The 12,631-nt window shown below is 44.1% G+C and overlaps 1 protein-coding gene across 7 annotated transcripts in view; it reads left to right on the top strand.

The window, feature by feature from the left end:
• Window positions 1-12,631, top strand: part of PCM1 (pericentriolar material 1) — a 713,620-nt gene that overhangs the window by 93,160 nt on the left and 607,829 nt on the right. For all 7 annotated transcript variants that reach the window (XM_069200330.1, XM_069200304.1, XM_069200313.1 and 4 more), the window contains exon 11: window positions 8,862-9,041. In XM_069200330.1, coding sequence (XP_069056431.1) covers window positions 8,862-9,041 — 180 coding nt within the window. The remainder of the gene's footprint in view (window positions 1-8,861; window positions 9,042-12,631) is intronic.

Below are 12,631 nucleotides of genomic sequence, written 5' to 3'. Positions count from 1 at the left end.
ATTCACTAATAGGGATTACGTGGACCTGGAATAAGGTGCAAACACCATAGGTGTCCACCACACACCAGGTCAGCTTCCTACAGTACAACATAAAGGTGCCATAGAAAAAGTTCCACCCTCTCAAAAGGGAATGGGTTTCTATTCTCTCTCATGAATAAAAAGTCAGGAGAATGACGTCTCATTCTCAGCCTCAGAAAACTGCAGGAAAAAGGCCTTCTGTTTGCTCACTCTTCAGGATATATTGCGGCTACTCGACCACGCAGATTTTATGGCCCGTCTTGATTTGCAGGATGCATACTTTCACCTCCCTATCCATCCCAAACATTAAAAGTTTCTCTGCCTTACTGTAGCAGGTGCTCACTATCAGTTCAAAGTTCTACCCTTCAGTCTCTGCTCAGCTCCCTGAGTGTTCACCAAATCTCTTGCCACAGTAGCAGCTCATTTAAGGCTAATAGGTCTGCAGCTCTTTCTGCATCTCGACGACTGTCTTGTAAAAGTGCCATCTCTTTGGCAGCCATGTCAACCTGCCTGGAATTTTTCACACTCTCCACTCAGTCGATTACCAAAACTCTGTTTTGTCACCCTCTCAGAGAATAACTTTTCTCGGGGCAACTACATCCTACAAGACAAGGCTTTCTTGTCCACAGAGAGGCAAAGAAGCATGACATCGCTGGCTCATGATCTGTCCAGAAAAGAGTTAATTTCTGTCCGCCTCCTCAAATCATTTCTTGGCATGATGTCCTCAGCTATTCTCTTGCTGCCTCACACGCGTCTCAGAATGAGACTCTTCCAAGAACACCTGGACAAACAATGGCTCCCAGTAACTGGATCATTCGATGACCTAATTCGGAGCACTCTGGCCATGAAAAAGGCACTACTTAGGTGACAGACCTCCAGCAATCTCTCTGCAGGGCTAACACTCCTCTCTCCACTTCCAGATTTCATTCTCACCACAGATACCTCACTAGAAGTTTGGGAAGCCCAACTTGAATATCTCCAAATATGGGGCAGATGGATTGTTTCTCTTTCCAAAATGCACATCAAATTCCAAGAGTTAAGGGCCATTTCTCTGGCACTACAGCCATTCCTTTTGAGGATACAAGCCTGTTCTCATGTGAGCAAACTACACCACCTGCATGCATTACCTCAACAAGCAGGCAGGTACGAGGTCTAACGTTTTATCTCTAGAAGATGAAAGAATATGGAAATGGGCCCTACCACACTGTATCTCCAAGGCAAAACATCTTACGGGTATAAGGAACAATGTAGTAAACACCCTGAGCATAACCAGCCACACCCGCCACGAGTGGGAACTCAATCAGCCAATTCTCAACTTCATATTCCAAAGGTGGGGCACACTGAATTTGGATCTCTTCACCTCTCAAGAGACCCAAAAATGGCAGTTCCTTGCCACTTCGAAACCTCAGGGAGGGTCATGATGGAATGCGTTGTCGATAAGATGGTCAGGTATCTTTGCTTATGGTTTACCTCTCCCCCCCCCCCCCATACACTCTCATCTCCAGGCTTCTAATGAAAATGAAGAGAGAACGCAGGAGAAAAAAGAAGAAAAGAGAATGCAGGAGCTGCATGCATGGCTCCTGAATTTAACAAATTCAAGGATTTAGGCATCCCTCAGGATTGCAGGGATATATTATCTTGGGTGTGAGCTGAATCGACCAACAAAGTTTGTAGATTAAAATGGAAGTGTATTTGCTCTTGGTGTCTAAAACTAAATCCATCCTCCTAATTCATTACTAGAGCAAATTTTGACGTACCTTGAATTTTCACGAAGTGTCTCCCACCTGTAGCTGCAATTGTCCGCAACAAGGGTTTTCAAATGTTCCCGTACTTAAACAACTGGCTGATAAAGGCTCCAACTTCCCAGCAGACCTCCAATGCCACCAGCGACTCCCTAGCCTTACTTCACAGTCTAGGTCTGACTGTAAATCACTAGAAATCTTTCATTATTCAAACATGCAAGATGGTCTTTCCTGGTGTAAAACTCGACATGGACAGAAACAGGCATATCTCTCAATAGCAAGACAACACACTTTCCAACCTGGCACTCGCAATCTAAAAAAAAAAGTTTGTTTCTGTAAGGACATTCAAGTCACTTTTGGGAATGATTTCCTCTCCAATCAACCTGGTTTATCTAGCAAGACTAAAGATGAGCCCATTAGAAGAGGAACTGCAGCTTCAGTGGACACAGTCACAGTCTTCGAAGATTTCATCAGGATCACACCAAGGATGATACAAACCCAAGTGGTGGTCTGAAACCAGTCCTATCCCTCTCAGGGTTTAACTTTGCGACTCAAATGCCAGATTTCATCAGCACAATGGACTCTTCTCTGAAAGGCTGGGGAGGTCATTTGCAAGAGATGTGCATTCAAGGTAAATGGTCCAATCCTCAAAAAAAGATGCACATAAATCTTTTGGAGCTGAAAGCGATTTTTCTGAAAGCGTTCCTCCCTCGAATTTACAACACAATAAGCATGTATTATGTCAACAAACAGGGAGGAAAAGGATCTCTCTCCCTCTCCAGAGAAGCCCAAGTTTTCTGGGAATGGCTCACTCTTCACAAAATATCTCTTCACAAAATCTCTCCGAGAGTGGAACACCTACCAGTGCTTGCAGGCTGGCTCAGCAGATCAGAAGACAGTTGTCATGAATGGGAACTCAATCAGAAGGAAGTAGACCAGATTTTCCGGTGCTGGGGGCGAACTGTTTGCCACCAATGAGAATGCCAAATGCCGCTTTTATGCCAGTCGATTCCTACTCCTGGGGTTGTGGGGGAATGCTCTTTCAATGCAATGGTCTGGGATCTTTGCTTACGCTTCCCCCCTTCCCATGAATCCCCAGACTTCTCAAGAAGATGAAAGCAGAGGGTTGCACGCTCCTACTCATAGCCCCCTGTTGGCTCAGTCAGTATTGTTGCACCGAACTCATTCTCCTGTCGGTGGCCAATCCCATACTTCCCAGCTTCCCAGCAAGCAAGCAGAACCTACTAAAGAAGAGCCAAAGGCAGATACTCCGTCCGGAACCAGCCTTTCTCTAATTGCACGCATGACTCCTGATTTCTTTGAGTCCCAGTACTTGAACATTGATCAAGAATGCAGAGTAATTCTTTCCAGAGCACGGGCAGAGAGCACAAACAAGACTTACAGGCTCAAGTGGCGAAGAGTTTGTATTTGGTGCCGTCAAAACAGTGTGCACCGGTTGGCTGCTGTACCAGAGCAAATTATATCGTACCTCCTTACTCTATCGAAGGCCGGACTGGCGCATGCCTCAGTTAAAGTTCACCTGGCAGCAATAGCCTCATGTAGATGTTTGATAAATGCACCTTCGCTAGGTTCATCCAGGCTCATAAAGCATTTTATCAAAGGACTGTTTCACACTTTTCCTCTGGTGCAACCACCTCCTCCTCAGTGGCACCTAAACATTATCCTTTCTCAATTGATGAAAGGGCCATTTGAGCCCAACACAGAGCAGATGTGAAGTTTCTCACATGGAAGGTGGCAACTCTCCTTGCACTTACTTCCAGCAGGAGAGTCTGTGACATACAGGCATTTATCACCAAGGAGCTGTTTTTAACTTTCTCGATTGATTTTGTCCTTCTCAGAACGGACCAAAGATATGTTCCCAAAGTGCCTTAATCGTTTCACTTAAAGGAACCAGTTATATTGAGGGCTTTCTTTCCAAATACATCGACTGTAGCTGAACAAACTGTCCACACACTGGATATCAAACAATGTTTGAAATTTTACCTCCAGCGTATCAAATCTTTCGGTAGGACACACCAGTGAGTCTTTTATGGACAAGCTTGTCAGGGTAAAGGAGTCACTAAAGCAAAATAGCCGGATGGATTGCATCCTCCATTCAGTTTTGCCAAACATGGGCTGGAAAACCGCTAACCAACTGACCTAAAGCTCCCTCTTCAAGAGCAGTTTCAGCCTCGCCTGAGACCAGACATGCCAAGTTGCAATGTGGAAGACTGCTCATTCTTGTACACTAGTACAGCACGGCTAATTGTAATACAGATAGGTATTTCTGCCCATTTACAGCCTGTCCGATGCACAGCCCAAAGTGAACAGTGTAGTGTGCAAGCAATACGTGCATATCAAAGCTTGACACTGGACTGACAAAATACTCAGAGCAAGTATTTCTTTTTATTTATTTCAGAAACAAAATGCACGATTATTTAAAACCGTTGCACGTGTAACCGTAAAAACAATGTTAAAATGTAGAAATTTACAATATAAATTAGTCTGGCACACAATTAGTCAAATACGTCAAAAAACATAATGTGCAATTCAGTGCAGAAATGAAGGTGAAGGATCAGTGCTTTAACTCGAATGTGCAATGTTGTAATTAAGATAATTTACTTGTTTAAGTTCCTTTGGGAGCAGTTCAGTTAACAGCACTAAATCCGGTGGCAGGAGCCTACTTGGAAATTAGTCTGTACCTTAAAGATTTAGGGGCTTACCTTCAAGCGTGTATTTCACCAACCTGCAGCTGAGTTGTATGTCCTCCCTGTTAAAACCGGACATAAAAGCAGGTCTGCACCTACGCAGACCTCACTGAACCTAGATTGGCCGAAGGATAGTTCTCCGGTCGTCCATGCTACCTTTGCAAATACATATCTGGTGGACCAGCGTCTCTGGAGCTAGTCTGCAAACCCAGCATAGTCCTGTCACGTCTCTTTGTTTCCATGGAGGAAGATGTATGTATGCTGGCAAACATCTAATTCGGTACTTCATGAAGGCTGCATTGACTCGTGGTTTGATGGCTGTTCCCAAATATGGCTGCGGGGCAAGTTTGGTGTACAACGACAAGGTAAGCCAAGCATGCTTTCTCCTAGCAAATGTCTTAGTCCGCCAGCAGTGAGTAAACCTCAACACTTTTATTAATTAGCAGCTTGGCTTGGTGATAGGAACTCAAATGATCCCATTGGTCAGCTAGGCATAGTGATTCCAACGATGACTGTAGGTAGAGTCTGGCTAAAAAGTTGGGCTGCCCGTTGACTTCCAGCCAGAGGAGACCGCTTAATATGACAGGACTTGCCGCTTTGAATTTATAACACAGCTTGGCGTATGCTCCATTTCTCACTAATGAATGTCTCACCAGGCCTAACTCAAGGCGCAGCTGTGCGGGTGATGAATGACTCAGTAGATAGAATATAGATTTAAAAAGTTTGGTGACTGTTATTCCAGAAAAGCCCAGTTTCTTCCTCTCAGGGCTTCACAGCCATATGCTATAGTGGGAACTAGTTTAGCCTGGATCACTTTTAGCAGAGGTAAGTAAGTCGTTTTTGTGGGGATTTTGATGCGCTGGAATGCGGATGTGAGGGAAATTGATTTCTGCCTTAATACTTCTATGTGAGGCTTTAAAGATCCATTATTATCTAGGAGAATTCCCAAGTATTTGTATTCCTACAAATATTCAATTCTGCTATAGCCCAGACACCAGTGGTGCTAGTGTCGCGGAGTTGCCCTGAAGGACATAGTTTTTAGATTTTTTTTTCAAGTTAATAATTAGTGCATTCTCATTCTCATTGGAGTACTCAGCTGTGAAATTCAGAAGCCTCTGTAACCCAATTCTGGTACGACTGAGAAGAATCAAGTCTTCGGCGTACGTCAGGCATGGCAAGGCGGTTTTCTCCAGTTTTAGGGGATGAGAGTTGACTTGCTCGAAGCTAGTTGGTAAATCGGCAAAGAAAAGATTGAAAAGAAGAGGAGCTAGCACATACTCCAGTTGCAAACCCTGAGAAGTTGGTATTTCTCTAGAAAGATGTGTTCCATCCCCTAGTTTCATTCTCACCCAAGTGTTTGTATGGAAGAGAATTATTGCTTTTAGCAGATGGTTCAGGATGTTCCACTTTGCGAGTCTGGTCCATAGTTTCTGTCTACCCGGTTGAATGTGGCCTTGTAGTCGATAAACGATAGAGAAAGAGGTAGGTTGGCACTCCTGCTTTGATCAAACACTAACGATGCCGCCATAAGGTTGACTGTTGGGTCTACCCCTTTGGAAAAGCCTGTTTGATTAATCTGGGTTAGATCTTTATACGATACCAAGGCTTCTAGTTCTTCTAGTTCTAGTTCTTCAAATAAGCAGCCTGCAAAGAACTTCCAAATTCCATGTCCAAAAGTGCTATTAGCCGATAATTCACTATATCATTAGCTGAACCCACTTTAAAAATTGGGGTGATAATTGAGCCTTTCCATGAAAGCGGGATAGAATTGGAGGAAATTATGCTGTTGTAAATTAGTGACAGATGGGTTGCCCAGAAGAATTGATCTTCCTTAAAAGAGTGGCAGGAACTCAGATTTGTTGGACCAAAGGAGGAGGACACAGAAGGGTCGCAAGAATGGAGGAGCTGCAACTGACTTGGCACCTGCCCTGCCGGCCTGCCATCTGTCCTCGACATGTGTGCCAAAGAGTACTCGTCATGCAGCTGATGAGCCTCCAAAAACTTGGGAAGGCTACCAGACCAGCACTTAAAGAAGCAGCCATCATCTCATTTGGAGCAGAGGGGCTTCTTCCCTGCACGTTTGGCAACAAAGATTGGCAGATTCGTTATCGAGCCACCCATCCTCCCCACTTTGTGAACTTATTTCTAGGGACAGTGACTCCCTTTTCAGGGCCTTAGTTTTGACGCACCAGTAGTCAGTTTCTTTATGGCTCTGTGCTGGTGGTGTGGAAAGTCCTGAATAGAAACTTACATCAGTGCGCTGGGGGGGCACCTGTGGAGGATCTGCAACATCATATCTGCTGCGGACGATGACTGACGCAGAGCTGATTGACACCACGCAACAGTGTGCAGATAGACTGGATCCAGAAGATTTTCATGACAGTACGACACCTTGAGAGAACTTAAAGGTAAGGAACCTGCAACTATAATATCTCTACCAGATAAGGTGATACTGAAGGTAAGTAACTTGTTAAGAACTTTTATCATGAATAATGAATGACCTGCTAAAGCCAAAGAGTTTCTCTGAACTCTACGAGTAGAGGGTTCTCCATGAGGGGCCGGATAACTGCATGTTGAGTTTCTATGAGGTGCACCAGATGACCTTGTTGGATGTGAATGATAAATTGATGCAAGTGCTCTTTCCAACATTATAGGAGCTGGTTTAGAAAAATATTGTGAGGAAGTGAAGAAAGTCCACTATAGTCCATAAACCGAGCTTCCCTATCTTCATAGGTGGAGTGGTGAAACCCTTTTGATGCATCAAGGGCTGCTCTCAAGTGTTGCCTGTGTAACTATTACTAACTTGGACTAGGTGGAACAGGAAAATGTGGCTCTACATGGTGCAGCCAATATAAAGGATTAGAAATCTCTGCTGATAATTTAAGAATGCTCACACCCCCAGTAACATTTGTTTCAGATTGAGAACATCATCCCTTAAAACACTAGTTATACAAACTACTTATTCAAGAGCTGGAGGGCTGCAGACAATGGGAGCATTAGAAGGCGACAAGTTAGCACTTTGTGACTGAGGGCTTGTGGGGGTCGTCTTCTTGCAGAGGTTCATACCTATTTGAGCATTCCATATTTATATGAACTTGAGTTTCTATTATGGTCAGAGGGTAGGGCACATTTGTACGGGCTGCATAGCTGGTTGCTCCTTAACAGTGTGGCATATGACAGTGATGGAATCTTTAGGAGCCCTTGTTTTCTTCTTAAAGATTTCTTGAACCTTTCCCCCTTTAACATTTCTCTCACTTTTTCGAGCACTAATGGCTTCTACTTCTTCAATTAGTTTGTTGATTTAATTTTTCTACACAATTCACATGTGCATGATTTGAGGGTTTGGGAAATTTTGGTTGAGTGGTGGCATCCCTAGGACTGTTTGGTGCCTTCCGCTTCCCCATTGTTAAAGCATGGTAAGAGTAAGATGGAATTAAAGGCTACAATACCTTTATTTTTCCAAGGATGAGGCAGCTGGAAGTGCCCCAAAAAAAAAAAAGAGCCATGGTGGGTGGCCCTGCCTTAGCTCTTCCTGGTGTTGACGGGCACATGACAGGCGGCCTGCCCTTGGCTTTGCCTCGGTGCATCCCACGTATGGGGAGAGAGGCAGCGATAGAAGTGCGATTACAGTTCCTCGCCCCCTGCAGCAGCTGGTGCATGCCTTCTGGCTCAGTGGTCCCTGGGACAGCGAGTTCTTTGAAATGCAGGTAAATGTGGGCAAAGTGCTTCCTGGAAGTCTCGCGCTGAGATGAGAGAGGCAATGCTATGAGTGCGACACCAACTTCTCCCACTGCTGCAGCTGGTGTTCGCCTCCTCGCACGTTGGTCCCTTGGACAGCAACTCTTTTGAAATGCAGGCGAATGCAGCCAAAGAGCTTTTTGGATATCCCTTGACCGTAGTTCTGTCTCCCAACAGCAAGATCTCAGCCTGATCACTTTTGTTGTATTTAGTCTCTTCACCCTAAAAGGGTTCAGTTACTTAAGGTAAAAGACATTGTAATAGATTTCTCACCAGACTTTGTTTTATTACAATATGAATAATTCTTGTTTTTAAAACAAATATTTTATTCCAAGCTTGGCAAGGGCACACACTGAAGTTGCAAACCCATCTTCTGTTTATGATCTTACTACATCAAAACTTAAACATTAGCATTCTTACCATGATGCATCTGTTGATGAACAAATTTGCAGAATGAACTGATGAATCATTAGTCCCACATGCTGTAATTGTAAATGGAAATTGAATATTTTTTGCCATATTCAGAGATTTTATATTTTGATTACAAATTAGTTAAATATAACTGAAAACCTAAATCCTTTACTTTTTTTACTGAAACATCTTATGAATTGTAACATCACCTTTTTTATATGTGACTCCATTGAATTTACTTTAGGAAATTAAAAGAAGTAAGAAAAAGATTAAATGAGCTGCGTGAGTTAGTGCATTACTATGAACAAACATCCGACATGATGACTGATGCAGTTAATGAGAACAATAATAATGAGACTGAAGAAACTGAGGAGTCTGAATATGAGTCGGAGCAGGAAACTCCACAGCCTGTAATGAACATAAGGTAAGATTATTTGATAAGGTTTTTATGGTACTTGCCTTTGCATGTTGCATTCTATCATGCCACTCCAGTGACAGATGATTTCCTAATGATAGATAGTATAAGGCAACCTGTCAGTTTCTATTGTTTTTTTCACACTACTTAATATTCAGAATATTGCACTGTACACGTTTTCTTAAAGCTACTGACCTACATGGTGATTTCGGTCCTTATTGTGTCTGAGGTAGAGGTTTCTGTCCCTTACTCCAGTATTGGAACTTTAATAGATTCACATGCTTGAATCATTCCCCGTCGTCGAGATGGGAGCCCCCGGAACAATTACACAAATAGTGTTGAAACATATTAATACAAGGGCCTTAGGCCTCTTCAATTTAATACTCTATCATAGTCATTTTAAGAAAAGGACCAAACCTGAGCATCCACCAATCTGACGACACCACCCTCTAGAACCCTCCTGAGAGAAGCTCCAGCACCTCAGATTTTCTACCGCACATCGTGCTAGGGAGTATCCTCAGAACTCTGCTCTTTCTTCACACCTTTGGAATACCTTGAAACCATTTTTTTTCTGCCGAACTTTGTTTTGACTGATTGGTGTTAACACCTACAACATGTCTGACAAGGAGAAGAAGGGTTTATTCAGAAACTGAAAACCTGTGGTAACAAAACACTACATTCTGAAGACCCTCATCAGGATTGCATATACTGCCTCTATCCAGACCACTCAGCCAAGGACTGTAAGGTTTGTCATACCTTTTCCTCTAAAACGCTTAAGGATAGAGAAGGCAGAATACTAATTTGGCTGCAGAAGCTTAAGTACAGCGATAATCCAGTCTCTGCTTCTGATAGTGAGGACTCTTCAACATCCGAAAAGTCAGTAAAAAGGGCAAGATCAGACAAAAGATCTCCTTCCCAACAACCAAGAAAAACCCACAAAAAGACTGCTTCAAGGTCTTACAAGGGCCGCAGCACCTCTACTTCACCTCATAAATCTTCCATGAAAGGGGAGTGAGGTTGTGCCAGCAGTTCTGAAAGGCATAAGAAATCATCCTCTGTACCACAATCTGTGCTGTTTTAAAGGCCTTCATCTACTTCTGCAGCTAAGAATGTTCCATCGTCGATGACCTCGGTAACAACGGTATCTGCTTTACCATAGTCGACGGTAGACTTCGGTAAGGCTGTCTGATTAGGATCTCCATGCGTTTGTCGTCGACGACTCCACCCTCGACGAAGACTATATCTGCGCCATCTACGACACCGTTGACGAAGGAAAAACAACATAAAAAATAAGAAAGACTTACTCCAAAACACACCTCACCTAGTAAAGTGACCCCTCTCATTCCAGTTCACTTGTTAGAGGGGGATGAAGAGTCAGATGATGAAGGTCCATTTGGAACAGCCCATAGAACCTCTCAATTGAACGGCAAATATCAGTAAAAGACGAATTTGAGGAAACTTATGACCCTCAGTATTATGGAGGAGATTAAAAATATCAGGAAGGGGCATATGTTCCAACCTCGTTGCTATCTGACCTCTGGGCGATGTTGGCTGATTACAGTAGGCAGTTTCCTCCTCAAGGGGAGCAACCTCCGCCGTCGCCCGTCCCCGGGGTACCACTCCACGTCAGAGACTGACCTCATTGCCACTAACAAATGTGACCACACCGGATATAACTTTACCTCAGGACACTGACATGTCGGAAGGGGATCAGAAAAAAAGGGGAGCTCCTTGACACTCATTCAGATTGGGATTAATGCATTACTCCTGCTCCTCCTTCTCCTTCACAGTCAAAGGTAGAATCCCCTCCAGACGACATTGGGGGATTTCATAATCTACTGGAGAGAGCAGCTAAACGTTTCGCCTTGCCAATGCCGTCCAAGCAAACAGATTGCTTCCTATATGATTTTAAAGAGCTGTTCCAGAAATCTGTGTGCTCTATTCCAATGGTCAGCTACTTATGGGAAGAAGGGTTAAAAGTGATGCACAACCCTGCTACTGTCACGACTAGATAAAAAAATACAAGGCACAAGACAATGCCCCAGCAAGTCTAATTGGTCATCCTCATCTGGACTCTGTGGTGGCCCGGGCGGCACAGAGGAAGTCCAAGAATCCATCTGCCCTGATTTCTGCACTTCCAGACAAAGAAGGGAAACGGCTAGACAATATTGGAAAGAGGTTCTCGTCGATGGCTAGGCTAGTAATAAAAGCGGCTAACTCCCTAGCAGTGTTAGCCAGGTATGATAGACGGCTCTGGGCAGACATTGCCCGCATATTGACCAGTTGCCAGAGGATGGAAGATCAGAGGCAAGGAAGATGTAACATCCTCTTCAGCTGAGCTCATAGACTGTGCAATGGACATAGCCACAACTGCATTTTGCCAGCTCGCAGGTGCAGCTGTACTTAGGAGACAAGGCTGGCTAAAGGCTACATCATTCCGGCCTGAGGTACAGAATAAGATTTTAGACCTACCTTTTGATGATCAAGCATTATTTGGTAAACATATTGATGGGGCCTTACAATCTATTAAATCCGACACAGATACAGCAAGATCGCTTGGGACTCTCAAATTTCGGAAGCCGTCCTTTCGAGCTAGAGGACGTGGCCTGCTTTCATATAGAGGAGGCTATCAGCAATATAGATACTCAACCTATCATTTCTCCTCAGCAGTTTTGTCAATACTACCCACAAAGGCAACCACCACAAGCAGCTTATGCTAGATCTGGCACTATTGGATGCTCAACTCAACCTGCTAAGGACTCGGCTTGTAGAGCCTGATACTTCCAAGGCACCGGCTACATCCAACCCTCCTCCTCCTCCTCTGGTTCTAGGTGGAACGATATCCCTGCTACTCAAGCAATGGCAAGTCATCACATCAGACCAGTGGGTCCTCCAATTAGTGAAACAGGGCTACACTCTGGAGTTTATCCAAATACCTCTCTCCAATCCTCCTCGCAGGACTCCATCAAGGTATCCAGAACAACTCAAAAGGGAGATCAGCAAGATGCTCCTCAAAGGAGCTATAGAGGAAGTACCACAGCGAGGAAGAGGGTTCTTCCTCATTCACAAAAAGTGGAAAAACTGGAGGCTGATCCTCGACCTAAGAGAATTAAACATCTACTTAAAAAAGCAGTCATTCCGCATGATAAGCCTACAGGATGTCCTCTTGCGACTGAACCAGGAAGATTTCATGTCTACACTAGACTTAAAAGACACACATTTCCACATTCACATTCACCCTACCCACAGACAGTACCTGAGATTCATGGTAGCTGGAAGCCATTTTCAATTTCGTGTTCTTCCTTTTGGCCTAAAGTCAGCTCCCAGGATATTAACCAAATGTCTAGCGCCAATTGCAGCTTTCCTCAGGAGGAGAAAACACCAGATATTTCCTTACCTCCACGGTTGGCTAATAAAAGTGAACACCTAGGCAGGAGCGCGCAGATCGACAAGGTGCGTTTCCTTACTCAACAGTTTAGGCCTCACTATCAACTGGGAGAAGTCCAAACCTCTACCATCATGTAGTATCACCTTTTTAGGGGCGAACCTGGACACTCAATCCACCATGGCGTGTCCCACAGTAGAGTGACAACAGAAGT

This window comes from Pleurodeles waltl, chromosome 1_2, assembly GCF_031143425.1.
Source record: "Pleurodeles waltl isolate 20211129_DDA chromosome 1_2, aPleWal1.hap1.20221129, whole genome shotgun sequence".
Taxonomy (NCBI): domain Eukaryota; kingdom Metazoa; phylum Chordata; class Amphibia; order Caudata; family Salamandridae; genus Pleurodeles; species Pleurodeles waltl.
This window is presented reverse-complemented; position numbering and strand designations above follow the sequence as displayed.